The sequence below is a fragment of the Poeciliopsis prolifica genome, unplaced genomic scaffold (genome assembly GCF_027474105.1).
Source record: "Poeciliopsis prolifica strain line A6 unplaced genomic scaffold, Auburn_PproV2 SCAFFOLD050, whole genome shotgun sequence".
In the NCBI taxonomy this organism is placed as follows: domain Eukaryota; kingdom Metazoa; phylum Chordata; class Actinopteri; order Cyprinodontiformes; family Poeciliidae; genus Poeciliopsis; species Poeciliopsis prolifica.
The window spans coordinates 334,714-362,669 of record NW_026562425.1 but is presented as its reverse complement, the minus strand read 5'-3'; the positions used below and the strand labels follow the sequence as shown (position 1 = coordinate 362,669).

At 37.8% G+C, this 27,956-nt stretch overlaps 1 protein-coding gene across 1 annotated transcript; it reads left to right on the top strand.

The window, feature by feature from the left end:
- The first annotated feature begins 535 nt into the window (after positions 1-535).
- On the top strand, positions 536-23,908 carry LOC129378046 (vang-like protein 2). The gene is made up of 8 exons (XM_055058297.1): positions 536-670; positions 13,550-13,894; positions 15,360-15,483; positions 16,584-17,191; positions 17,676-17,809; positions 17,959-18,094; positions 20,283-20,526; positions 21,051-23,908. The coding sequence occupies exons 2-8, from the start codon at positions 13,824-13,826 to the stop codon at positions 21,309-21,311; spliced, it is 1,578 nt and encodes a 525-aa protein (XP_054914272.1). The 5' UTR covers positions 536-670; positions 13,550-13,823; the 3' UTR covers positions 21,312-23,908.
- The last annotated feature ends 4,048 nt before the right edge of the window (positions 23,909-27,956 follow it).

The following is a 27,956-nucleotide window of genomic DNA, read 5'->3' as shown; positions in this document are numbered from 1 at the left end:
AGAGGTGGGGCCAATCCGGAGAGGAGGCGGGGCCCCACGGAGCTTCGGCTGAGTGGGAGAGAGAAAGTGGAAAGTGAGGGGGGAAAATACCTGAATGGACGACCTGGAATAAGTAAGTAGTATTTGTTTTTTGGTTGGTGTTTTTTTTGTTTTGTTTTGTTTTTTTGCTGTGGAAAATGTGTGAGGAGGTTCCGTGGGTGTGGGGTTGTGTTCGGTGTTTCCACGGAGGGAGAATCGGGGAGGATTGTGGATCTCCGGTTTCACCCCCACAAACAATAGTCTGCAGACGCGATGGTCGCCTTTTCTTCCCCTTTTCTTCCTCCCGAACCGCAGGGAAGTTCAGGTCCCTCCTCGGCCCCCCGATTGTTGCTCTCGCTCCGCGGTGCTGGTTCTGGTTCTGGTCCCGGCAGACGCGAGTTCGGGTTTCCTGGGATCAGAAACCAAGATGCGCCTGGAGGGAACCAGCGCGTCCGCTCCGGTTGTAGGCCGAAGGGTTTGAATTTTCCTCCGGTGCGCCCATTCATTTCAGGAGGGCGTCCCGTCCCTGGACTCCGGAGAGAAACGGACCGGAGGTTTCTGGATCCAGGGGCCTGAAAGAACCTCCCATTGTCCCGCGATTTATAGCGGCCACAACTCTTGATACTGGTCTAAATGCTGCTGCTGGTTCCCAGTAAGTTCTCCCTTTGTGCATGTGCTGAATGAATGATGCGGCTTAAATACCTCCAGAAACCCTCTTCTTCTTCTCTTGTCTCTTTTTTGTCATCATGGGTCTGAAATTCAAACCGAAACGAGATGATTTTGCTGCTGAAGAGAGACAGGCCCAGCTTCAATGAAGGCTAATCGATCAAATATCATCTGTATCAGTATTGGTTGAATATTGGCCTGGACGATAAATTGCCCCAGAAGTCATTGCGATAAACGATATTGTTGTTGTCTTGATTTCATTTTCAAGTAGTATGATGGTAATGACGTAACAATGCAAGAACACATTATCAAAGATCAATAAGCTTTAAATTCAGATGAACATTTAACCCTGGAACTGGAATATATTTTAAATATCCAAAGTAAATAAGCAAAGCAGCCGAAACAACAAATAAAATGGATTATGAACTCGCAACTAAACAAAACTGTCCTTCGAAACACATAAAAATTTCTTGCCCACCTGCCACAAATAGCCAAACAAACATATTCCATCTTCTTCTGCAGCTTAACCTGAGAACTGTACCCAAAGATATTCATGGAAAGTTGAGTGGAAGGAAAAAAAAACACATTGGGGATCTTTCGTCTCAGATAGGGGAAAACAGAAAAAACTGCCAATTAGGACTTTTGTAAAAATTTAAATAAGTAAAAGAACAAACTAACCAACTTCTTCTGAATATCAAATGTTTGCAGCATTTTTCAAAATGATGCGTTTTCAATGGTAAAAAAAATTGTCCAAGTGGAAAGGATCGTAAACAGAACAACAAATAAAATGAATTACAAAAAACGATAAGTACAGATTATTGAGCTTGTTTTTATTTATCATCCGATTAATTGATTAATTGCTTATTGCACCTGCAGAGGTGCAGAAAAATAGCAGTACAGAACCGTAACTCCAACTGAGCAATATGAACTTGGAATTTTTGAAAGATAAAGATGTTGCATGCATAAATAAAAATAAACTAATTTACGATTTGAAATACATTTTTAAAACAAGATATTTATATTTACATTTGTTTTCCAAAATCCAAGGAATCCTGATTTACTCTGGAAGATGAAGATCTGAAGCCAAATCCTGTTGAGATTCATCTGCAACCTTGTTGTCTAACGGAAAACAGATAAGCTGTTTTTTTAAGGCAGAAAATTGAGCTCATCATCATTACTGGCACTTATTTTATTCCTGTATTCAACAACAAATATATTTTTATGAGTCTACATTGTCAGAGGTAAATATGTTTCACTTAATTAGGAAATATGTGGTAAATTATTGTAGTACAATGCCTTTCTAAAAAGATATTTGCCTTTAATTTTCTACATATTTTGTCACATTACAACTAGGAACTTCAATGTATTCTTCTGGGTTTTTATTTGTCAGCTCAGCACTGAGTAGCTATGAAGTGGGACCTTCACTTAGTCAACATTTTTATTTGACATTTTTACTAAAAATGGAAAAAAATAAATGTGCCTCACATTTGGATTCAGCCCATCTGAGTCAGAACCTCCTACAATCGTCTGTCACTGTGAAAACAGCTGCAAGTCTTTTTTATTTGTTCTTCATAAATCGTCTAAATCGGATTAAAAGTTGTGAAAGTTTGACCTCTGACCTTCCCCAGTTGAAGAAAAGGATCCCCACTGCATAATGCTGCCACCAACGTGTTTCACAGCGGAAATGTGCGATTTTCACTTTATATATATTTGCAAAAACAAAATGAAAAATCTTATAGTCTGAGAGCGTCTTCCTCATCATATTTGCTGTCTCTACTGAAACGATTAATGAGATTAATCGTGACTAATTGATTATTGAAATACTAGTCAACTAATTCAGTAATAGATTAACTGAAGTATGCGCTCTCAAAAATGTCATTTTGTTGAAAGAACACCACAGTCAGAGCAGCAATTAAACCAAACTTGTACAAAAATATAGCGGTATACATTTTGAATTTAGGATCAACAAAAAAACTTTACCTGTAAATATGTTCAACCCAGGACTCCTCTGTTAGCTTCACCTGGTTCAAATTCTTAAAAAAAAGTCCCTTTAAAGCACATTTTACAATTACTAATCACTTGATCTAAAAAACAAAAAAACAGTCACGCATTTACAAAAGGAATGCTGTGGTTTTGCATTTTACGCAATAACATGATTATTTTCTTGTTAAAAAAAGGAATTTATTTTTTGCGTATTTTTATGCATTTCTAATATTGTATGAAAAGATTTAAGTGGTTAACTGAAATTTTGTTGAGCAAATTGATTGTCAGAATTGATTAATTGACTACTAAAATAATTGTCTGCATGACAATGCAGACAATTATTATAATTGTTGTCTATTTTAATAATTACAATTATTATAATAGCGTGTACACACGCTATTATAAGCGTGTAAACACACTTATAATAAAATCTGAGAATTTTATTCATTCTCAGATTAAATAATAACACTGTTAAATTATGTGTCTTCCACAGATATTTGGTTGCACTTGATTTTATTTAGAAGCGTCAGAGTAAAGGGAAATAAATGCAAATGAACTACACGGTATACAAAGTTTTGTCTGGAAAAAAGTTTTAAAGTGATCAATCCTTTTTATTGCACTTCTAATTCACTTCCACCATCATCTGGAGCAAACCTGATGCGTCCATCGGATGAGATCAATCAGTCAGTGGTGTTTGAGATTCCCCTGAACCACATCCATCTCCTCTCTGTGAGCCACTTCCTGTCTCTCTGAGCCACTTCCTGTCTCTCTCTGTGCAGTAATTTTTATAGGTAAAATCCCAGTAATTGTATCTACAAATTACTGGGACTTGTAGATAAATCCATGGGGGGAACTTTTTAAACGAGACACCAATGCAGAATAAATCTCACTGCAGGAGTTTTGCTGGATGATAAATTGGCCCAGAAATTGTTGTGATGAATTATAATATTGTCATATTGGAACCATTTTCAACTACATATTAATGCAAGTAGATTTTCTTAAATATCAAAACAACTTTCATTTCTAATAGGTGTGATAATTTGTTGTGTTGTTTATCATTTATAGTAAAAGCTTTCATATGATAATACATGATTTATTGTTGTCATGATAAATTCCCATTAATCCTAAAAACTGTTTTTTTTTACTATTTGCTGCACCGTTTTCTCCACAACAGTATCAGTAAATTAGAAAATGTGATCAAATGAAGTTTCTACATGCAGATTAATGGTATAAATAACATTTCTTTCAGTAAAGTGGCGACTTCAGGAAACTTATTTTAAATGGGAACGATTTTCAAGAGCAGCATTTATGTGTGTGATGCCATGAATTACCTAAAAAAGAGCAAATATATATATATTTTATCATAATTTTTATCATTATCACAATAGTACCGTACAAAGTATTGGTTCACACCATTAAAACATCTGACACTGGAACTGGGAAACATTTTAAATACCCAAAATAAACATAACTATAGTAATTAAAATGCATTGTGAAGTCTTGGCAACTCTTGAAATCGCATTTCAAAAAATAATCATTCAGCTTAAAGCGGGAAACGGGCAAAAGGGGCAGGAGGTGCAAACTAAACCCTTTTGTTCTGGATTTCAAATGCCTGTTTCTCAAAATTCCAGCTTTTCAACAAAATTAAAACCAAGCGACTCTTTAATGGAAACGATGGCTGTCATTTTAATTTATCATGCGATTTATTGATTTATTGACGGGTTTAGTCACCGGCAAACACCTGCTGAAGTTTTCTAAATCCAAAAGCTTTAAAGCTGACAGCAGCAGTTGCCCAGTTTTCACTGGTGTTGTCCCAGCCGAGCGTGGGTGGTGGTCAATAATCTGTGTGTGTGTGTGTGTGTGTGTGTGTGTGTGTGTGTGTGTGTGTGTGTGTGTGTGTGTGTGTGTGCGTGTGTGTGTGTGATGAGCTCTTCCTCTGATGGAGCCTGGGTGTGTGTACACGCTTATTTTCACAGTTGGCTGCCGAGCGGAGCCGGTCATTTCAGAGATGTTCCTCCCTGACAGCTGCTGTCCCCATGCCAGCAGCTCCCAGCGTTTTCATGACGGGTTCATTTCTTCTTGCTTTTGGGGACAAATGAGGCTGTAAAAAAATGCATCTGTTTAAATGGAATGCAACAAGTGCTGAGTGATGCATTTAGTTTTTTTAAAATGTTTTCTAGGGTGTTTTTATTCAAAATCTTGCAGCTTTTCTCTTTTGACATCAGACATGGTAATAATAATGTCCATTAAATCTCTACTTCTGATTAGTGGTGATTATTTATCGTATAGTTGATCATTTATCATGATAAATTTCTTAGAAACCTTTGATTTATAGTCTTGATAAATCTGTGGGGATTGTTGGTTTTACTCTTTTCTATTTTATTAATGGACTCAGACCTGAACCTTCAGTTGCATAAAGACAGTTACAAAGTTGGCCTTCTATCACCTGCAGAATATTTCCTGGGTTAAAAGACTAATGTCACAGAGACATCTAGAGAAACTCGCATGCATTTAGCTTTAGTCGCATTGATTATTGCATCAGTGATTTCACTGCCTAAAAAAAAAAATCAGACAATTGCAGCTGATCCAGAACCGTTCATTCAATGAGTTCATCGACAATATCAAAGTGAATGTGCAGTTACACTTTGCAGTTTAGTCCCAAAGAAACGTATTACAAATGGGAATGTTTTTCAAGAGCTGTATTTGTGTCATGCAGTCACAGCTGAACATTTACCTAATCAATAGTCCTTATTGTCGCCTCGATCGTTATCAAGGTAGTACCATAAAATGATGCGATAAAACATAAATTTTTTTGTTTTGTTTTTCCTACCAGGAAATCCTTGGTGCAACTTCTTTTGGCCAGCTTAACAAATAACTTTAGAGCAAGATGAAAGTTTCTCTTGATTTAAGTCAATATTTTCATTAAGATTGATTAAAAATAGTTCTAGTTCCAGTGTCAAATTATTTCACTTATAACATTTTTCTAATCTGCCACTGGAACTTGGACTTTAAAAAAATCAATATTAAGGAATTATTTACTTAAGATAATCTCCTTTGTCTTGCTGAAAAGTTACTTGTAAGTTATTTTTGTCTTATTTGAAGTGTACTAAGATATTCTCACTAGAAACTGGACCAAAGATACTTGGTAAGATTGTGAGTTTTTGCAGTGTGGTTACTAGGGCTTCATTCAGCTGTGGAAACATTATAATTAGTAAATTGCTGGTTTGAAGCAGTGAGTATTTACCCCATGTTTTTTTTTTTGATGCAGTTAATTGTTCCTCTGCTATCTGTACCGTTTGGATTTGTTGTCAGATTTCGTGCCTCGGCTGCTACTTTCGGACTGAAACTGGAATGTAAGTTAAGGGGACATTTTGATGAGGTTCTGTGTTTTTTATATTGAGATTTGTTTTGAGAGACCGTTGCGCTCCTCTGTTTACACTGTACGCAAACCCTTTGGTCTGAGCTATAAAGCTTCTCAGCCGTGTCACCAAGCAGGCCGGAAGCCGCCTGTGGACCACACACACAGATCCCTGCAGTGAATCCGCTCTGGATTTTCACACAGCAGAAAAACTCATTTGAACTGCAAACGTAAACCTCTGTTTGGTGAAGAGATGGGAAACTTTGTGTGGAAAGAGGAAAATGAACATGCAGAAGGAAGTTTTCTGTTTCACTGGACATACTGGTGCATTCAGACCAGCCTGTGGGCTGAGAGTGTGAACTTGTCTTGATGTTGGAGCTTTAAGTGTAAAGTTGTTTTCACACCTGATAGTCAGGTGGACTTGTTTCAACTGGGGATCAAAATTGCAACATTTGTTACATTTTCACGTGTCAGATGAACAAAACCCTTTAAAACCTGTTCTTCTCCTTACCTGAGGGGGCGCTGTTCACCGTAGCACTGAAGGAAACGACGCAAAAACTTTTGTTTACACGTCACAAAATATAAACAAAAATGAAGTAGTGTCAGATTTCAGCGGTTGTAGATCTTTTTTGTGTTTTGTGACATTTCTCCTGCTAGACTTTGTTTGCTGTATTTACCCAGAATGCACTGCGCGATGGTCCATTTGGAGCCATAGAGTCGCCATCCTAAAATAACGGCCCAAGCATTTTTTTCTTTTCTTTTGCCAAAAGTTATCTTCATTGCCAAAAGATGATTTAGCCAAAACAAAAAATGAGTACGGCTATTATCATAGGAAGGCTCAAAATCTTACTAAGTACTTTTAACTAGTTTCTAGTGCAAATATCTCTGCACATATAAGACATGCATATATTTAAAGTAACTTTTCAACATGTTATATGGGTTCGTTTTAGGTAAACAATTCCTTAATATCAATTTTTAAAAACTACAATTTCCACTGGCAGATTTTTTTATTTGTATGAATTGAATAATCTGCCAGTGGAACCAGTACTTTTTATCAATATTAAGAAAATATTCACCTGAAAGAATTGTCCTACATCTTGCTGAAAAGTTACTTGCAAGCAAGTTTTGTCTTATTGTAAGACAAAACTAAGATACTTGCATTAGGAATCAGACAAGCCACCTGTTGTGTTCTGCATCAGGGTTTTATCCATTCACTCCTTTCCCAAACTAATCGATTTTATTAGGAAAATTAATAAGATAGTCCGCTTTAATAGTCTATTAAAGCGGACTAAACAGGTCTGGTGTGAATGGACCCTAATAGAGGATTTCCAGTGAGTTCCTTTAACTGGGCCAAAGGACGGATGAATAGGAAACCTTATACTTCCCAGCAGTGGACCACACCTTTTGTAGATCAAGTGCTGTGTCATATTCTCACTTACAGGCTTCCAGAAAGGTGGCAGACAGGTGAACTCAGCATAAACAGGTGAACTCGGCTTATTTAAGACCAAGTGGCTGTTTACTTTAAGCTGCCCGAATTTACAGCCCTTTCAACATTTCCGACACAAATAGCGTAATGCTTTGCTCTTTTTGTTTCTTCAAACCAGTTTCTTTTGTTTAGTGCTGCCTTTGTTACTTTGGAGAGCGTGTAAGCTGGAGACGGGCTCCGGTTACAAAGACGGACCCCTCTCTGCTGAGCTTTCTGTAGCATCTGTGGCTCGTTAAAGTGAACAGCGGGTCAAATGTGGATGTTGTGACGCAACCTTTACAGGAAGTGGAGTTTATTTCTCTTAAAAAAACAGCGCTAACATACATCAGACCAGCTCCATGCATGACACTACACCCCAAAGCGACACAAATAGGGTTTTTTTATTGCCTTAATGCGACTCGTGTTTGATCTTTTCATGACAGTATGAACAACACAGATCGGGTCATTTTTTTAACGCGTCACAGGCCACTTGAATGAGTGGTTCTAATTCTGATGCAAATCTTAAATGTGACCTGAGTCTGTACAGCCAGGTCGCAGTAATCCGACCTGAACGTCATTGATGCTCGACAAACGTCACTATTCTGCGACCTGATTGAAGAAAAACAAAGATCGCTGAGATCGTCCCCAGTTTTTAACATTTTATTATCTGAATTCCAGTCATATTTGAAATCCTTTAATCGTATGAACACCGAACTGAAATATTAATGAAATTGCCCACCGATGTATATGAATCCCCTTATTGCTATTTTAGTTATTGTTTCATTATTATTGATTTTTTTTTCTTATCAATATTACGTTGTATTTCCATTTTGAAATCTGCCACTGCTACGGTTGAACAATAACTTCAAAATAGAAAGATATGCTCCACCGTGAAGCGTCCACGTCTACTTCCGCAAACACTGAGCAGCTCTTCTTCATTTTTATGGCTATGTGGTTACTGCGCCCTCTTCTGCGCATGCGGGTCACGTTCAGGTCGTCTGTAGTTCACAAGTCGCATATTTGGAAGCACAGATATGTTTGGAAGTGTGAACGGCCACATCAAAAATGATAATAAATCAGATTTAACAAAAAACCCCAAAGTGGAACATTAAAGGCCTGCTTTCTTAACGAAGCCTAACAAATGTGCCAAGTTGTCGGTTTCAGGTTAGAAGTATTGTTGTTTGAACTTGTTGATTAAGATATTAGGATGTTTTTCAAAATCTTGTTTATAATGGAAAAAGCAGTCATTTCTGCTTTAATAAATAATGAATCAGTTAATCACACGGTAAATTGAAATGAATGTGATAATTTCCACTTGGACGACAATCTTTAAAGAGCCTTTTTTGTATCATTCAAAACCCGTCATTTTGAAAAACGCTGCAAACTTTTGACACCCATCACAAAGCAGCTGGTTAGTTTGCACTTGTATGTATGTATTTTTTTTTTTTTAAAGTCTTAACTGGTATTTCTACCTGTCTGAGACTAATGACTAATGTGTTTTGAAGAACAGTTTTGTTTTGTTAAGAGTGCATAATCCATTTTGTTTGTTGTTTTGCTTGTTTTTAGAAAAAAACTATTTAGGATATTTTATGTGTTTTCTGGTTCCAGTGTTTTAATATTTGTTGGAAATTAAAGTTTATTAAATTTTTGCTTTTATGCCTTTATTATTCTAGTGATATAATATCGTTTATTGCAATCATTACTGGGACATTTTATCATCCAGTGAAGTTTATCATGACATGAATGCGCTTCAATGCTATTTGTAGAATATTGTGAGCTGTTGCATTTGATTGGTTATTTATTTTTCTTATCCATGCTGACTCATAAGTCTTCTTTGTGTTGGATGTCAGGTCGTTAGCTCTTCTATGAAACTGGGTTTCTGCTTAATGTCAGGGCATCTGTAACTAAATTATAAGTATTCGTAATATAATTAAGGCCAGTTGCAAATGTGGATTTGGAGATTTTATCTTATGGTGTCTTACAGATCAAACATCAGTAATTGGCTGATGTGTTTTCTTGCATCAGTGATGCCAGAAAATAAAGATGACGTGTTTTTTGGATGCAATCATAAAAAACCAAAACCAAATAAAAAATATTGTCTTGACATTGAAATAGTTTCCCATTAGACACAAGAGTTATCTACCTTTAGCTGTTTAATGCAGGAATTTCAGATGTTTACAGGTAAATATGCTGCTGGAATAACACAGGTGTTGCATCTTCATATTTACCTGCTTTGAATCACAGCTGCACATTTTGCAGTTATTGCCTAATTATTATTTTCACCAGCCTGCCAGATAAACAGGGATCCCAGACATGGAGGCTATTTCAGCCGCTAGAAGAAAACCTTCCATCTGATCTTCCCTTTAATTAAAACGCTGTTTACATTTAATTTGTTCTCACATAATCTTTTCTTAAATCACGGTAGGATCATTGAAGATTTCTCAGATAAAACATAAATATGTTGATTCTTGGAGAAAACCCATTAATCCCTGAGAAACAACATAATTTACAACACTTAAAAAAGTATTTTTAGTCAACTTTTTGTCCACATATCTTAGTACATCTAAAATAAGACTAAAGTAACTTTCATGTAACTTTTCAAAAAGATACAGGTGCTTGTTTTAAGTAAATTATTTCTTAATATTGATTCATCAAATACTAGTTTTACTAGCAGATTATTTTACCTACAACATGGAAAAAGTGAAACTAGTACTTTTTTAAATCAATATAAAAAAATTATGAGTTAGTTCTTCTTTATTTCAAGTGTAATAAGATATTTGCACTTCAAACTAGGAAAAAAAACTTGATAAGTGTGTAAATTATGTGGTTTCTCTGAGTTTTCTCCAAGAATCAACATATTTATGTTTTCTCAGTGAAACTGAAATGCAAGTTTTAGCAATGATGGAAATCTTTAACTGCACTACAGTGATTCAAAGCAAAGCAGTGTTGAGTCTTTGTTTTCTTTTATTAAGTTTTTTTGTGTGTTACGTCATATTTGACGTAATCCAAAAGTCAGAACACCGTCTCATATTGTGGCGATCAGAGAGCAGCTCTCATGCGGTTCAGGATGTATTGTGTTCACATTCTTTGCCGCTAATCTCCTTTAAAAGCACAACACGACTCCGCTCCTTCCTCGGCGATTATTGGAGATAAAAGCTGGTCATTACATTCGAGGAGCAGGCTGTTAGTCATTTGAGTTTTGCGGTTTGGAACAAACATGGTGGTGAGGTTTTGCTTGGAGCTGCAGGGTTTCAGAACCGTCTCCGGCCTGGAGAAGGATTCCAGTCTCGGATGAGGGAATCTGCCCCCTTTAATGGAAGACTGGGAAACCTAAAGGAATCCCACAGAAGGTTTTGTCATTTGGTTGGCAGAGAAGTGGATTTTAAAGACTGATGGAAAGGAGAACCAGGATTTGTTGTGCGAGATGGATCAGATTATCACAGGCCAATCAATTTATTAATTGGGATTAAAATATTCAGTTCAGACTTGTGGGAGATACATATGGCTTAACTGATTAATTGCCAACTAATTTGATAATCAGTTAACCCTTTACTGGAGTATGCAGAGTAGGACTGGATGATGTAGGTGCTTCATCAGTAGTTTTTTGACGAGTTTGGGGAATCTGCCCCCTTTAATTGAAGACTTGGAAACCTAAAAGAATCCCACTGATGGATCTGTAAGTTATTTGGATGGCCAGAAACTGGATTTTAAGGGTGACCTGTTATGCTTCATTGAACAAGTTAGGAAGAATCTGTACTAAACATTTTATGACATTTTTTTTGCTCAAAATCATTCCAGATTTTAGTCTGCTCAGTTCTGCCTATTTCGAGCAGTTTTTGGGCCTCTGTCACGTCAAATCTCAATAAATTGCTGCTTTATTTGGAGTGTAAATGCCACCAACTCAACGTTTACACTCCCACACGAAAAAGGCTGCAAACAGATGTGCGATTTTGCAACTGTACATCTTTGAAAAGCAGAAGTAGAGCCCCCTGCACAACCAACAAGAATTCAGCAAGTGGTTTCTAGATGGTAAGGCCACAACAAAACTCTTGTCTGTTCCAGCAGCCATTGTACAGTGCATACAGTGGTAAAACCAGTTAACCAAAAGTACAAGAGCTGGGTTTGGGTTGCTAAGTAATGGGTAGAACTTTGCTGGGGTTGCTAAGTATCGTACAGTGCCTGCAAGTTTGTGACATTACATTCTGTAGGTTTTTGAAACAGCTCATTTTCCAGACACCAAAAAAATATTAACTTATCACCAAAAATTAAAACACGTTTTTTTTTTTTTTTTTTTTTTTTTACATTAACTTTTGTTTTGAAACATTTTAGACCCAAATGGAGGTACAAAAATGTGCAAACCGTGGAATTTGCACAAAGAAACCGGACCAGAACCGGACCAGAACTACTTGTGTGATCCATCCGTTTGTCGGCCAGTCAAAGCCACGCCTTCCGCTTTCTCAATTAACCACAGTCTGACAGGCCGACATCCGTCATGCCTCCGCTTTTATTCTGGTGACCTTCCTCCAGTGTGAAGAACAGGCGGACAGAGGCCGGCGTGAGGTCAGGTCTCCACGGCAACCGTCTTCATCTGCGCACCCTGTTTCATCCCCATGGCAGCGGAGAGAGGCCCCGTTTCCCCGGGGTCCAGGGCGCGAGGGAGGGAATGCGAGCCGGAGTGAGGGCAAACAAGTTTAGTGCAAACACCGTAATCCAATATGGCTGCCATTGTGCCGCGGCCAGCAGTGGCTGGAGCCGACGTCTTGGAGGGGAGATACAGTGGTGTAATGATTAACCTCAGCAGAGGCCTGGAGGACGCGATCTGAGCGGGAAGGGAGAAACCAGAACCTGGGTTCAGGGGGTTAATGGGTGTAAGCGTCCATGGAGGACACAGGGCTCCGTCTGCGGGGTGAGACCTCTGATTCCCACTGCGGGTATAAAAACGCAGACCCAAGGGTCATTTCACCGCAGATGCATATTTAAAATTACTCATTTTCTTGAAATCTGTTGCGAATTAAATGGAATTAATTAATTTATTATTTCATGAGAAATTGAAAAGAGATTGAACATTTCTGTTCTGATGATACTTTTTAAAAGGAAGTTTTGTTTATAGAAGCATCATAATCCACTTTATTTATGGTTTTGGATATAAGTGGGGTTTTATTTTTTACTTTGTGTTACAGTGTTTTATTTAGAATATTTTAAACATTTACATTGCATTCTGAGTGGAAAATTGTAATGTTTAATAGTTTTCTCAGTTGTTGACTATGGAGTGTCTTCTGTAACTTTGTGCGTTTTTGGAACTTAAAGGATTTTGAATTGCCTTCCTGCTGAAAGGTGTTGTATAAATAAGCTTGATTGATTGCTTTACAAATGTATTAGTCTTGCGTCATTACGCCATAAGCAATATATTACTTGAAAATATTCTCATATGAACATTATCACTTAATGCAATAATTATTGGGAGAATTTTTCCTCCAGTATTTGCTGCGTTTTTTTCCCCTCATATGTCATTGTTTGCTTTGAGTTAGTAAATAGAAAATTACAGTTACTGTTTAATGCTCCATTTGTTTTACAACCTGTTACTTATTTAACTCCTATACTTAACAGGTCAGCAAAATTATTTGATGCTTTTTGGTTTTAACTGTTTCTTGTTTCTCTTTTGTTTCTTAGGGCGTCCACCTAAGTCTATTTTCTCCTGTTTCTTTTTCTACTTGTGTATTAATATTGTGGGAAAAAGAATCCCAGAATTGTGCTGCAAGCTAAAGAATTTGAAATGTGCAAACTGAGACTCTGGATTTTGTAGGCTGTTACAGTTTGAAACTCTTTATTTTTTTCATTTTTCACATGAACACTGATTTTAATCTAGCATGATTGTAAACGGCTTTGTGGAGCCGATAGAAAACAAACTGTCAGCATAAATTACAACGAAGGCAGGAAGTTCAGTGGAAATTAGAAAGTGGTCGTTTCTTTGTTTGTTGCATCTGGTTTTTGTTAAATGTTCATTTAAAATCACAAGATTCAAGTAATAAAAAGATTTGATCCATTTTTCTTGTTTTCAGATCTGATCCACATCATCTTTCCCCCCGCTGTGATTCTCCTACCCATCATCCTCTCCCGGTCCCTTTTCCCGCCTCCCCTCTTCTTCGTCCCCCATCTTCATCAGCCTCCAAGATAGATTCCCTCAGGAGCAAGGTTGATCTGCTCAAGCTGCCTCTGGCTCTCTCCACCAAGTCCATCTCCGAGCGCAAGAGCCAGCTGGGAGGCGCCGGCGAGCGGCGCAGCGCGGGGGGAGGAGGCGGGGCTCGTACAGCCCGCTCACCGCCGACCCGAGACATGGACAACGAGTCGCAGTACTCGGGTTACTCTTACAAGTCGTCTCACTCTCGAAGCTCCCGAAAGCACAGGTGGGCGCAAGGCCTCAAACGTCAAAACAAAAAGAGTGTTTCTTGTCAAATTTATGAAAATAATCTGAAAATGAGCAACTTGGTTCATTTGTAATTCGTATAAAACGATCCGTATTTGAGGTGTTTTGATACAAATATAAATCAAATATTTGCTTGGCACCAATTACATAAATTTGGATCAGAAATCAAAGTAACTTTTTTACTAATGTTTTTATTCTCATTTTTACAAAACGACATAAATTTAAAGGCCTCACAGTACAAAAAAACCCCAAAAAACAAAACAGAAAAACAGCTTTTTACACAAAATGCTGCAATTTAAAGATGAGTGAAGATAGTTCAACACTGGATACACAGCTGTGGAAAAAACTAAGAGCCCACTTCACTGAACCCACTGAGAACGTCCTGGTCATGCCACTAAATGCTGATCTCTGAACTCTTCCTGGGTTAAAACATCAGTGTTGTTTCTAAATTAATATGAACTTGTTTTATTTGCATTACCTGAGGTTTGAAAGCTCTGCATCGTTTTTTTTAATAATTTTGATTATTTTGACCATTTCTCATTTTCTGCAAACAAAAACATTTCTGCTTGGAATTTCGGAGGCATGTTGTCAGTAGTTCATAGAATAAAAGAACAATGTTCATTTTACTCAAACATAAACCTATAAAGAGTAAAATCAGAGCAACTGGTCATTTTGCAGTGGTTTATAAATTTTTTCCAGAGCTGTATATTCAGTTTTAGGAGTGGATGACATGAACCAAGTGATGATAATAACTATTTATTGTAGTTTTTTTTTTTAGGTAAATGTACGACTGTGACTGTGTCACAGTTTTTAAATTTCCACAAACACAAATAATTCTCTTGAAAAACAAAACACATCTATAAAAGGCTTTTTTAGTTCAGCAGTCACATAAAGACGTGCGATTTGTATCATTTAACTGAACACAGTAACGGTAATTTCATATTTATTGGCATTTATTGATGGTTTCATGGAACAAACAATAGTAAAACTATCAATCCTGACTATAAGTTTTTTTTAATAATAACTATAAATCAAAATTGTTATTATGATGATAAATGTATCCCAATGAATGATGAACAAGGCAATTGAATAATTATGTGCCTGGAAAATAACTCCACCCCTCTGAATAATAAATGGACGGCATGTTGAGTAGATATTTTTACATAAAGTTGATGTATTTGCTATCAAAATAAGGATGTTGAAGCCATCAGAAGAAGATATGAAAAACAAAAGCTGAAGATTATTTTTACACCGAATCAAACAAAAACAGAAAATGTTTGGCATCTAATTTCAAACTTAATGTTTATGTGTAACAACTGTTTCAAATCATTGTCTGTTTTCCTTTTCTGGCTCTGAGATTGTGATGCATTTGAGACACAAAAAGAGGGGAAGCCACATTGCTGAGCGCTGAGTTTCTCTGTCAATGTTTGTGTTTTGGGCTTCAGGGACCGGAGGGAGCGGCACCGCTCCAAAAGCAGAGACAGCAGCAGCCGTGGCGACAAATCAGTCACCATCCAGACGCCCGGAGAGCCGCTGCTGGACGCAGAGTCGACCCGGGGAGAAGACAGGGTCAGCCTCACCGACCTTTCTGTTTTTAAATCTCTACATGTTTAATCTCAGGAGTTATCCATGCAGATTAATCATATATTCCCAGCCTGGATAGATGTTTATTCGAGTGTAAACACAGTTGTGGGCGAGCGGAGAGCGACGCTGCAGTCTGAGTGAAGCAGTGATCACAGCTGTCTGCCTTCATAACAAAGACTTGTTGACGGGTTTCGGTGGAGCGGGCCTCAGCAGAGCGGGCCTCAAGAGTGGGATCTTGAACTCCATCAGCGGCTGATTGTGTTTTGTTGGAGCAGTCGCTCATTTGGTTTCAGTCGCTGTCAGCAGGGAAGAAGCAGGTGTTGACATTTGCCCAACAGAGCCTCTAAATGCAGAAGATGAATGACTTTGAGTTTAAAGGTGAAGGAGGGGGATGTTTGTTTCTGGATAGACATAAAAGGAGGCTTCATTTTTTCTTCCTCTTTGATTAAAAATAAGGAAGAAGTCTTGAAGAATCCCTAAATATTAATTTATTTGAGCAGTTCTTCAAACAAAACACGTAATAATGTATATCTACGCATCACCAGAAAGACACAATTCAACTTTTCTGCACTCTTAGATGCTCCCAAAAAAGGTGATTTTGCGCGATATGACCTCTTTAAAACAGTGTCCAACATTGGCGTCTTGTTTTAAAGAATTCAGTGTTTTTGTTTTGTTTTGTAAGTTTCTAGAACAGCATAAAAAGTGAAATAATTCTCCATGTTCTGGTTCTGTAGATGCACAGCAGAGCCAGTCTGGAAAATTGATGAAACAACAGCATCTTTAATGTATTTTGGTGCCCAGTATTCAGTGATTTATGAACTAACACAGGTATTTTAAAGTCTATGAAGACACTGCTGTAATAATTAATGCAACTAAAAATAAAAGATGAGGAAAGATGGTTCAACACTTGATATGTATTCAGTTTCTCTAAGTCTTTTAATCCTGCAAATGTTCTTCAGGTGATGGAAGGCCGACTTTGTAACCATCTTTATGTGTCTTTGAAAGTGCAGGTCTAATTCCAGGCCTGATCAGCAGTTTCTAGCTGCATGATAACTCTAAAAAATGTCTGATCCCGTTCCCTGCAGGATGACAACTGGGGAGAGACCACCACTGTCGTCACTGGAACCTCCGAGCACAGCATCTCAAACGAGGACCTCACCCGCGTCACCAAAGATCTGGAGGAGTCGACGCCGCTGGAGTGCAAGCGCTTCATTGGCCCGGCGCTCGGAGGCTGTCTGAGCTTCTTCGCTCTCATCACGCCGCTGGCCTTCCTCATCCTCCCTCAGGTCCTGTGGCGGGACGCCCTGGAGCCCTGCGGGACGCCCTGCGAAGGCCTGTACGTCTCGCTCGCCTTCAAGCTCCTAGTCCTGCTCATCTCCTCCTGGGCGCTGTTCCTCCGCCCGCCCAGAGCCACGCTGCCGCGGTTCTTTGTCTTCCGCTGCCTGCTGATGGTGCTGGTGTTCCTGTTCGTGGCGTCCTACTGGCTCTTCTACGGCGTGCGGGTGCTGGAGCCCAGAGAGAGGGACTACAGGGGCATCGTGGAGTACGCCGCCTCGCTGGTGGACGCCCTGCTCTTCATCCAGTACCTGGCTCTGGTGCTGCTCGAGGTTCGACACCTGCAGCCGGCTTTTTGCCTTAAGGTGGTCCGCAGCACGGATGGAGCCAGCAAGTTTTACAACGTGGGTCATCTCAGGTGAGCGACCGATCCTGGAAACACGTTCACTATACGACTAGCTCTGAAGAGTGAGGGCTGAGTGATTTTTCTTAGACAGTTTTGTGTCATAAACTATCTTGGGAAAGACGTGGAAGATGTTTTTTTCCCCCTGACTTTTGTTTATGAAATAAAAGTTTTGTCTACCCAGCAGATTTTTTTTTTTTTACTAAAAGCTTAAAACATACTCTGAAACTCACAAGAATATCAAGCTTGAGTTTGCACTACAGTTTTAGTCTAAATGTATTTTAATGTTCCAGGAAGTATTTTGAGCCTCAGTTGGTTTATTTTTCTACCGTTTCCTACCCCAGAGGAGAAGCCTCCACCGCTCTGATCCTGATGATGACGTTTTATCTTCATGTTTCTTTGGAATGGGCTGTAATTAAAGTATTTTTCTTTGTCATGAAAGGATGCACAAGCATTTCTGTAAATGTTTGAGTGGTTTTGTCCTCTGATCTGTTTGCAGCATCCAGCGAGCGGCCGTCTGGGTACTGGACCGGTATTACAACGACTTCTCCGTCTACAACCCTGCTGTGGTCAACCTTCCCAAGTCCATCCTGTCTAAGAAGATGACCGGATTCAAGGTTTACTCCCTGGATGGTGAGTGATTATCACTCTCACCTCAGCCTGCTTGTGATTCTCCCACACACGACATTGTTCCCCCTTTGTTCTCACTTTGAGTATTAACACCAGATGAAAACCTGTCGTGCAAACCTCTAAACCCTCCCTCTGCGTGTGTCGTCTTGCAGAAAGCACCACCAATAACTCGACGGGCCAATCGCGCGCCATGATCGCAGCGGCTGCCAGGAGGAGGGACAATTCCCACAACGAGTATTACTACGAGGAGGCCGAGATGGAGCGCAGGATCCGCAAACGCAAGGCCAGGTTAGACACGGCAAGAAACGGCGTAAAACCTGAGAACAGAACCGCAATCTGCTCCGGTTCAAAGTGAACGGGCATGTAGTGACGAGGCTGCTGTGGATATCATTAAGGCCTTTCCATCATGTAAACTCCAACAATCTGAGTTAAGCCTTCATTTAAATGAGTCATGGTTGTCCTGTTCCCACATGTCCTGGTTGTTGCGGCTGCTGTAAAAATCAGACAGTTTTCCGAGCCAGGCTCTGCTTTTGGAGAAAAGCTTGATTAACTGGCAGCCTGCCGCTTGGAGAAGCCGTGCTGGCTTCTGTCCTAACGGTCCAGAATGACGAGTTCATTCTGTTTACTCAGAGCCGAGGCATTCAGAGGAACATAGTTTCAGTTTTGCTAACCTTAGATGAACTGGGTAGCTTTTCATAACTTGATTCTTTCATTTCTAGTATATAAATTATCTCACTGGAAGGTGTAGAAACACTAACAAATGCAACTAAAAACAAATAATATAAATGGCTTAATTTGTAGACATAGTGTCTTGAGAAAGTCTTTATAACCCTTGAATTTTTCACACTTTGTCACAAAAACCTTATAGATTGGTTGCTTAATTTAATTCTTTGTTTTAGAGTAACACAAAGGAGTGGATGATTACTAAGAGAAAGAAAAAGAAAGTGTTGTGTAGGTTTGCATTCAGCACCTTTTGCTGGAATATAAGCTTTAGTGCAACAAATTTCCTTTGTAAGTCAGCTAGGAAATAATTTAGTTTCAGTAACAATGAGCACCTCAGAGGTTTGTTACAGGATATTTGTGATCAGCAATCAAGAGAAGCAGCCAACAGATCCATAGCGACTCTAGCAGAGCTGCAGAGATACAGGTCACATACGGGCAAAATAACAATAAAAATCTGTTTCCAGTCCCTGCAGCAACTGTAAACATGAAGCCAGAGCTACTGCAGAATGTCTTAGACCCGAATGAACAGTTCAGACGTAAATCCAGCTGCAGAGCTGTGGCAATAATTGATGACTGGTGTTCACAGATGCTCTCCATCCTGAGCTCGAGCTTTTCAGCAAATAGCAAAGGGGGAAAAAAACTGTTTCTATATGTGCAAAACTGGTAGAAAGTCCAACACATCTGAAGCTCTAATTACAGGATTCTAAAAAAATCTTATCTCTGGCGAGCCAGTCACAAACACGTTTTCCTGATTGTGTATTGATAAACCCATCAATAAACTGTTAAGATTTTAATGACATTCAATAAGTACTTCTTTAGATTAAATAGCACCAAACATCTTTCCACACTGATGGATCCCTCCAGGATTTTGGGATTCCTTTTATGATTTTTTCCCAATCAAACTCACAGATTCTGTGGTATTAATTTAATATTTGCCAGAAATTATGCAATATTTCAGCTTATAATATTTGCCTAGAAATCCATATATATATATATATATATATATATATATATATATATATATATATATATATATATATATATATATATATATATATATATATATATATATATATATATATATATATATATATATGGATTTATAGACTCTTAATTTCAGATAAAATAAGTTAGAAGAAATACTGCCACCTGCAGGTGAGAGTTAGAAGTCACTTGAGCTCAATATTTGTGACTATTTTTGTGGAAACTTGGAATAAACACAATTATCCACTGAATTAAAAACAAACAGATTGATGTAATATCGCAGTAAACAGGTAAAAATTGCTTTAATTTGACTGATGCAATAATACATAAACACACAAGTGTCTTAAAAAGCTGTGATGAACCTTGAGTTTGACATGCATAAGAAACCATTCAGCTGCAATTAACTGTAATTATTTCTAGGTCATAATAACAAGTTTTGCTGGAAGATAAATTGTCCCAGAAGTTATTGCAATAAATAATATGATTGTTTTGATATATGAGTCGTAATAATGCAAAAACACATTATTCTCAAAGATCAATGCATTCTAATGAACATTTAAGACATTTTAAATATTAAAAATAAATTTAAAAAAAGAACAAAATGGAATGAATTATGACGTTTGTGCAACTTGAGACCCAGTTTTTCATACAAAGAGAAAAACGATAAATAATGCTAATCAAAATTATTGTGATTTATTAATTTAGAATAATTTATTGCGACCGGCCTAATTGTGCCCGTGTTCGGTCTTTGTCATGGTTACCCGTCCAGGCTGGTCGTGGCGGTAGAGGAGGCGTTCACGCACATCAAGCGGCTCCACGAGGACGAGGCGGCGGCGTCTCCCAAGCACCCCAGGGAGGTGATGGACCCCCGGGAGGCGGCGCAGGCCATCTTCGCCCCCATGGCGCGCGCCATGCAGAAGTACCTGAGGACGACGCGGCAGCAGGCCTTCCACAGCATGGAGAGCATCCTCACGCACCTGCAGTTCTGCATCACTCACAACATGACGCCCAAGGTGAGAACAAGGCCTTTCCAACGCGAACGGGTGGATGTGTCTCACCGACTATATTGGTATATTTTCTACGTCTAAGTAGAAAAAAAATTCTGTTTCTTCCGTCTTTCTTTGGGTCTGATTTTCTTTTCTTTCTTCATTTCTTTTTTATTTTTCATTCTTTTCTTTCCTTCCTTTATTTTTCAATTTTTCCTTCCTTCTCTTTCCCTTCTTTACTTTGTTCGCTGCATCTTTTATTCCTCCTTTCTCTTGTTTTCCTTGCTTGCTTTTTTGATTCACATGTCTCTATTTTTCCTTTTTCCATCCTCATATTCTTTCTTCTTCCCTTCTGTTGTTCTGTATTCTTCCTATTTTTATTCCTCCCTTATTTTTTCATGCTTTTTTCCCTTCATTATTTTAATTTCTTGCTCTTTTCTTGTTTTTATCCTTCCTGCTGTGAATGTTTGTGTTTCATACTTTTATGATGGAAGGTAAATTTGTGCGAAAGGATTAATTTATTAATTTTTCTGTCTCGTTTTGTTTGTCAGGCCTTTTTGGAGCGATACCTCACCCCCGGCCCCACCATGCAGTACCAGCAGCAGAGCGGCAGAGGGCGCCAGTGGACTCTGGTGAGCGAGGAGCCCGTCACCTCGGGCCTCCGGCAGGGGCTGGTCTTCTCCCTGCGGCGCCTGGACTTCTCTCTTGTCATCACGGTAACGCCGCTTCCCTTCCTGCGGCTCGGTGAGGAGTTCATCGACCCGAAGAGCCACAAGTTCGTGATGCGGCTTCAGTCGGAGACGTCGGTGTGAGCGGGGCCGCTCCTCCTGGACGTGACACGGACACGCTTCATTATCCAATCAGCAGTCAGCCTTCTCTCTCCCTTGTCTGCGACAGAAACCAATCAGAAGGAGGAATGCAGCGTTTACTTTTTCTTCTTTATCATCAAACTGTGATCGGCTCAATGATTGTTTTAAAAAAAAACGAACAGAGGCCTTTTCGCCGCCGCTGTTTTTTCTCTAAAAGGTTTATTTCTCTTTAACCACTGAACCACAGAGGAACAACACACGAACGCAAGAGGAAGGAGGAGATTATGTCACTTCCTGTCAGTCACTCTGGTGATGTTTTCTCCGATAGCGCATGGACCTGCTTTTATATGAGACAGAGGGGCTTTTACTGTTTTAACCTGCAGAATGTAGCAATTTGTGCTGCGAGTTGATGGTTTTTATGGAAAGAAGAGCAGATATACATAATGCAGCTTTTTTTTCCCCCATGATGCACTGCAAAAACACAAAATATTACCAAGTATTTTTGGACTAGTTTCCAGTGTAAACATAAAATAAGACAAAACTGGCGTACAAGTAACTTTTACAATCTTGTTTTAAGTAAATAATTTCTTAATATTGATATTATTTTATTCATAACAATAGATTTTTCCAATGAAATAATCTGCCAGTTGATCTCGTATTTTTGCATCAATATTAAATAATTATTGACCTAAAACAAGCTCCTCAATCTTGTCGAAAAGTTACATGTATGTTATTTTTGTCTTATTTCAGGCGTATTAACATATTTGCACTAGAAACTAAACCAAAATACTCGGTGATATTTTGTGTTTTTGCAGTGTAAAAAATGTTCGTCCTAATTTTGCAGCTTATTATGATGCATGAGTCTGACGGTGGTCCAAAAGATCAACTGGAAATACCAAATCCATTCGTTCTATGCACAAAATGTGCTAAACGACTAAAAGCTGTTTAGTCGTTTAGCACATAACTAAACGACTAAACATAACTATTCCTGGCTGTAGGATGCAGTAGGTGAAACTCACCCAAAATAAACAGAAACCTTTGACTCACTGCCGTTTTTAATCACATCATTCTAAATGTAAGTAATTTAAATTAATTGAATTGACTGTTTTCAGCCTTTATGAGCTCATTTTGGGCCATTTGAATCAAAACAGATTGATTTAGAAAAAGATTAACCGAACTTGTTTGTTTTCCAGCTGATTTTATTATTAAAAATAACATAAGCATAAAATTAGCATTCCTCTCTGTTGTGCTTCAGCTGTGCAACAATATTTGGCTGCAGACTCCCTGATTCCAACCTGAGCCGCAAAAAACGAAGAAAATGTTTAGAATTCAACAACTAAATACTTTTTGTTCACGTTAATGGTTTGGTTTAGTGGTCAGTACCTGCATGAACCAGGAGGGGCCTTGATGTCTGTGCCTGCAGCTCTGCATATATTTCATGCATACTGTCCTTGCATGAAATATAAAAAGCTGTTTTTCTCAACAGTTCAACATGAATTTAGAGTTAAACGTAAAGGAAAATCTAAATCAGGTGCGTTACTTCTGAGAATCATGCAGCTTTTCTAAAGGAATTCATAATTGGACAGATTTTAGTGTTAATATATGCTAAAATCAAGCTTTTAAGAAAATGTTGTTCTTTTTTTAGCATTTTTTTTAAAGCGTTAAATGACCGTCGAGATGAGGATGCATAAACTCAAACATTAACAGTTTGAATTGCATATTTTAAACGGGTAACAATAATTTTGCTTTTTTACTTTTTCAAAACTGTCACTTTTTCACCTGGTAGCAAAAAGCTTAAATTGTAAACTACTCATTGTGTCTTGTACCGGTTACAGGAGACTCTTATTTAGGGTGAAACCGGTTCTGCTCGAGATGCTTGTATACGTCTGCAACCACACGGTTTTTGTATTTGATGTAAAAACGGATAAGTGTCCCAAACCGGACGAGCGATTGTAACTGCTCTGGCCACCGCCTCGCCTTGTGCCGCTTTAATGGAACCTGGAGGATCTGCAGCCCGACTGCCTTTTTCAGCTCCTCTCATATAAACTCAAGACGTTTCACATGAACAGTCCTGATTTCTTTTTTTATTCTCTAAGGAAAGCATGCGCAGAGTTATTTCAGGCTCCACTTTTTTATTTTGAAAAATTAACTTTTGTATCATTTTAAGGTGCCTAAGTTATGATGATGCAATTTTCTTAAATGTTTTTACTTAAATTGGAAAAAAAAACTTGTAAAGAAAAAAAATGTAGATTTGTGTTTTCTCCTTTGGTAACAGTAGCTTGTAAAGTGTTTTAGACATTGTTTCTATTATTAAACCACCTATTCCTAATAAATCCTGTCTTGTCAGCTGTTTTCGAAGCTGAAAATGTTTCCTGACAGGAATTTCTCCTTAAAGAGAGACAGAGGGCTTCTTGAAAAAAGACTTTTAAGAGGAACTTCTGAGAAGGGAAGATGGCTGATGTGGTAGGCGTGTGGTTTCGTAGCTTCAAAACGGACAGAGAGCCCTTCACTTCCTGTTCTCAGTCGCTCTGTCGAGGCTCTTCAGACGCGTCGACGTTTCTCTGACGAAGGGAGCGAACAAAGCGGTTCCTTCGCCTCCTTCTCCGGTACGTTCCAGTCCTCTGTTGATCCGTCTTTATTGAATCTGGAGTTTGTTTATTCGCTGGTGATGCTTGTGTGTGTAGAAGCAGCTGGAGACATGAACGTGTGTTACATCCTGGATGGGGTTCTGATCCTGTACGGCATCATTCTGACTGTCCTGTACTGCAGGCTGAGGGTAAGAACCGTTAAAAAATAACAAAGCTTCCATGCAGGTATCATCGTTTTGTTTAAAAATGCAACTGATTTTGGTTTATTTTCACTTAAAAATGTTTTCCCCCTTTTTGATTTGATATTTCTCAGATGCGTCCATCGAATAAAGCATCCGGCAGCCACCCGGAGGTAAAGCTCTCTGTGTGTGTTTATGTTGTAGAATCGGGGTGGCATTTTATTTACGTGACTTCTGCGGTAACTCTTCTTCAGAGCTCAATCGTTTCCTGTAAACTCGAGCTGACCACCAACCTACATTATTTATTTTCACACTCAGAGTTTCCACCTTCTACTCTGGTGTCAGATCCTGCTTCCTGCTGATGTTTTTGTCTTGAACTTTTCAGATGACATTAAACTCAAAGCGGGGGATATAAATATTCAGGACATTTATTTCCAAATCCTAAAAAGTCCTGAAGATAATTTTTGTTTCTGTCCTACAGAAGCAGCCCGCAGGCGGAGGCATTTATGCGGTAAGATTCTCATTTTAATGCTAAAAGAAACTTTTAAACAGGGAAAAGTGACAGCCTAAAGTGAGAGCCAGTCACTTTTTTGTTCTTGTTTTAGTTTTTGTTGAATAAAGCTGCAGGCTGTCACTGTTTTACACCCAGTCTGGTTGCAGGAAACGTTTGCATAAAGCTGTTTTTAGTCTGGCATTTGTGAGTTTTTCAGTGTTTGTGTCCTGCAGGGTCTGACGTCCCGCAGCAGCGACACCTACGAGACGATCAAGATGGACAAGAAGCCCATGGTGTGACCAGCGCCCCACATGCAGCGGAAATACACATATATAAATATAAATATAGCTTTATACTCTGGTTATATGTACTTTTTACATTACTTTTACTCATTTTGTAAAATACTAATTTTCTATTTTGTTTCTGCACAAAATATTACAACTAATAAATTAATTTAACAGTGTTTGATTCTTTTCTCAGTGTTTTTGTGCTTCCCTGCTGGTTTCGGTCGGAAAAAAAGCAGAAGTCTCAACATATTTTCTGTTCCCACTTTTTCAAGCCTTAAATTAAGTCTTACAGTTTTATTCTACTTGACTAAAGCGACTGTTTTAAATCATATCTGTGTTTTTATATGTTACAGTGCTGATCTATTATTATTTTAGATCTTTTTAAAACATTTTTCAGTTACCTGAAATGTCTGACTTCCTGTTAGAACTACCAATTAGTTTTTGGTTGTCTGTGGTTTGATGACATCGGCACAATTCTGTTTGTGGTATTTTTAAAGTTTGAAAGAGAATGGAGGAACTGACTCCGTTTTTAATAAATAAAATATTAATAATTAAGTTTTGACAGTTCTGAAATACTTCTTGGGATGAAACTTCACTCAGTTTTCAATTAAACTGGATAAACTTTCAAGTTGAAAAATTTGCCATTTGACCCAAAGACAGTTTATTTAAACTTTAACTTTGTCATTAGTTAATTGTAAACCAACAGATTGTTGTTTTCTCTACAGAGCGATGCTGACAGGAGTCACAACCTTTGAACTTGTGATTTAGATATTTGCAAAAAAGTTGTGCGATATTTGCGCCCATGCATGCATTACGGTAAATGTTACAGTTTTTACTTGATGACTTCAATCAACGATGAGGAAAATACTGCCACCTGCAGGCGAGAGTTAGCATCACATAAACCTAATGTTTTCCTACCCAATGTAAAATATTTTGAGCTTAATTTGAGATTATCTAGTAAAAGATTTTTGAGTTCGAAAAATGTTAAATTTGCTTCAAGAAACAAAAACGTTTTTTAGAAAATTTTCAAGTTCAAAACTTTTTTTTTTTTTTAGAAATTTTCTTAGATTAATTTACCAAATTTTCGACTTTTGAAATCTGAAATATTCATGTTTTTCCTAGAGAAAAACTCAAAAATATGTATATTTTTTCTGGCAAATTTTCAACTTTTCAAATTTTGCTTTCGAGACTGAAAATTTCCAAACGTTGATCATTTTCATGTTTGGAAATTCTTTAAAATTGCTTTTCTTTTTTTCTAGAAATGTTCATTTTGTTTTTTCTATTAAATGTTCAACTTTTAAAACTTAGAAGAAGAGTTTTACTCTTCCTTTCTTTGTCCATATGACCGTCATAATTTGCTGTTGAACTTTTGTGGTTTCATTCATTCATTCATTCATTCATTCATTCATTCATTCATTCATTCATTCATTCATTCTCTTGGATTTGCAGAACTGGAAACACGTTTAAAGCAGATATAAAAGCAGCAGCTGGCTGTTTGCTCCTCAGACTGATACAATGAAATCACTTTATGTTGCACGTGTGTATTAAGCTGTGCAACAAAAGAGTTGCTTAATGCAGCATTTAACAGGCTGACCGTGTTGTGTTTGTGGAATATCAGGAACATTTCTTAATCAGTGAGTTAAAGCATCATGCTTCATTGCAGTTGTTACTGCGGAACGAGTGAATCAGCATCACAGTGAGTTTGTATTTATTTAATCTGGGACAAAACAAAGCGTTACACGTCTGTGTCACGTGCTGCAAAACATCTGTATGAATAAATGAAGACGCCTATTTATTGCATGCAACTCCTGAAGAAACAGATAATCACTGAAACAACACAAAGCAACTGATGTTTTGGGGAAAAAAATCCTGATGCGTTCACTGACCGGGGGAAATTGAGATTAAATCACACTAAAATATTGCAGATTCCTCATTAAATATTTTTTGATATATTGTTAAAAAAAAAAATTTATGTTTTTAAATACATGTGAACATGAATCCAACATTTACAAAATTGATAAAATGAGGCATAAAATTTCAGTAATAAATACACATTTAGTGAGCAAAAATCTGTTCATTTTATGTAAAATAATACTTTGTTCATGTCTGTGACATCACTTTTAATTCACATATATGCTTTAAATAAAAATGTGAAACATAGACGCTATATATTTCAAGATTAGAAGATATTATCAGCATCAATTAAACTATTCAGTTTGTGCCAATTCACAAAAATATAATCTCGAGACAATTTAGAAAATGATAATAATAATGATAATTCAATTTATAAACTCAGTTAATTATTCAAAGTAGTTCAACAAGTTTCTACCCAAGAAGAAACTTTAGATGAGATGAAGCTTTGTGCAGTTTAAGCTTTTTCTTTTTCACTATTTACATCTATGTCTTAAAAATATGTACACAAGAGTAAAATGTATTTGGTAAAATGTCTACCCAAATACTGAGTAACTGATCAAATGATCAATCAATTGATATTTAAAGAATTACATCATCGGATAGAGCAAAACATAAAGTTAAATGGAAATTTAGGTATTTTAAGGATGAAAAAGACAATAAGTTATATTAGTAACAAAAAATTAACATCAGGCAAAATTTATATATTTTTAAAAAACTTAAGAAACTCCAGATGTGCATCTGGTGAATTTTTGGTGAAAACCTAGAAATTGGACTAAGATGGTAAAATTACTCAAGTAAAAGTAAAAAGTACAGCGAAGTAAAAGTACTCCTAAAAGTAATTTTCTTTCAAAAAGGTCAATTAATTGAGTAAAAGTAACTAGTTACCTAACTCTGCATTTAGCATATCTAGTAGATATGCCAGGTTTAGCATATCTATGACTTTAAGAAAGTGTCAAATCACCATTCTGATGAACAATTGATAAAATAATCAATATTTTTTATTCATAAATCAATATAGAATTAACCACTCAGCTTTTATTTAGTGAATGTCCTCATTTAAAGAAGCTCTTTAATTCTCACAGACACCTGAACGCGGCATATATGTAGGCGTCAACAATCCACAGGTGGGCGGGGCTTATCCCGACAGGTGTAGCAGCAGCTCCAACCTGCGCAGGTTGCGCTGCGGC

Bases quoted from the DNA above. Each gene is read 5' to 3' on its own strand.
- LOC129378046 (XM_055058297.1), top strand. From the start codon at position 13,824: ATGGACAACGAGTCGCAGTACTCGGGTTACTCTTACAAGTCGTCTCAC. The intron at 17,810-17,958 runs GTGAGTGATTAT...GTCGTCTTGCAG, and splicing joins CAAGGTTTACTCCCTGGATG to AAAGCACCACCAATAACTCG. The intron at 18,095-20,282 runs GTTAGACACGGC...TTACCCGTCCAG, and splicing joins ATCCGCAAACGCAAGGCCAG to GCTGGTCGTGGCGGTAGAGG.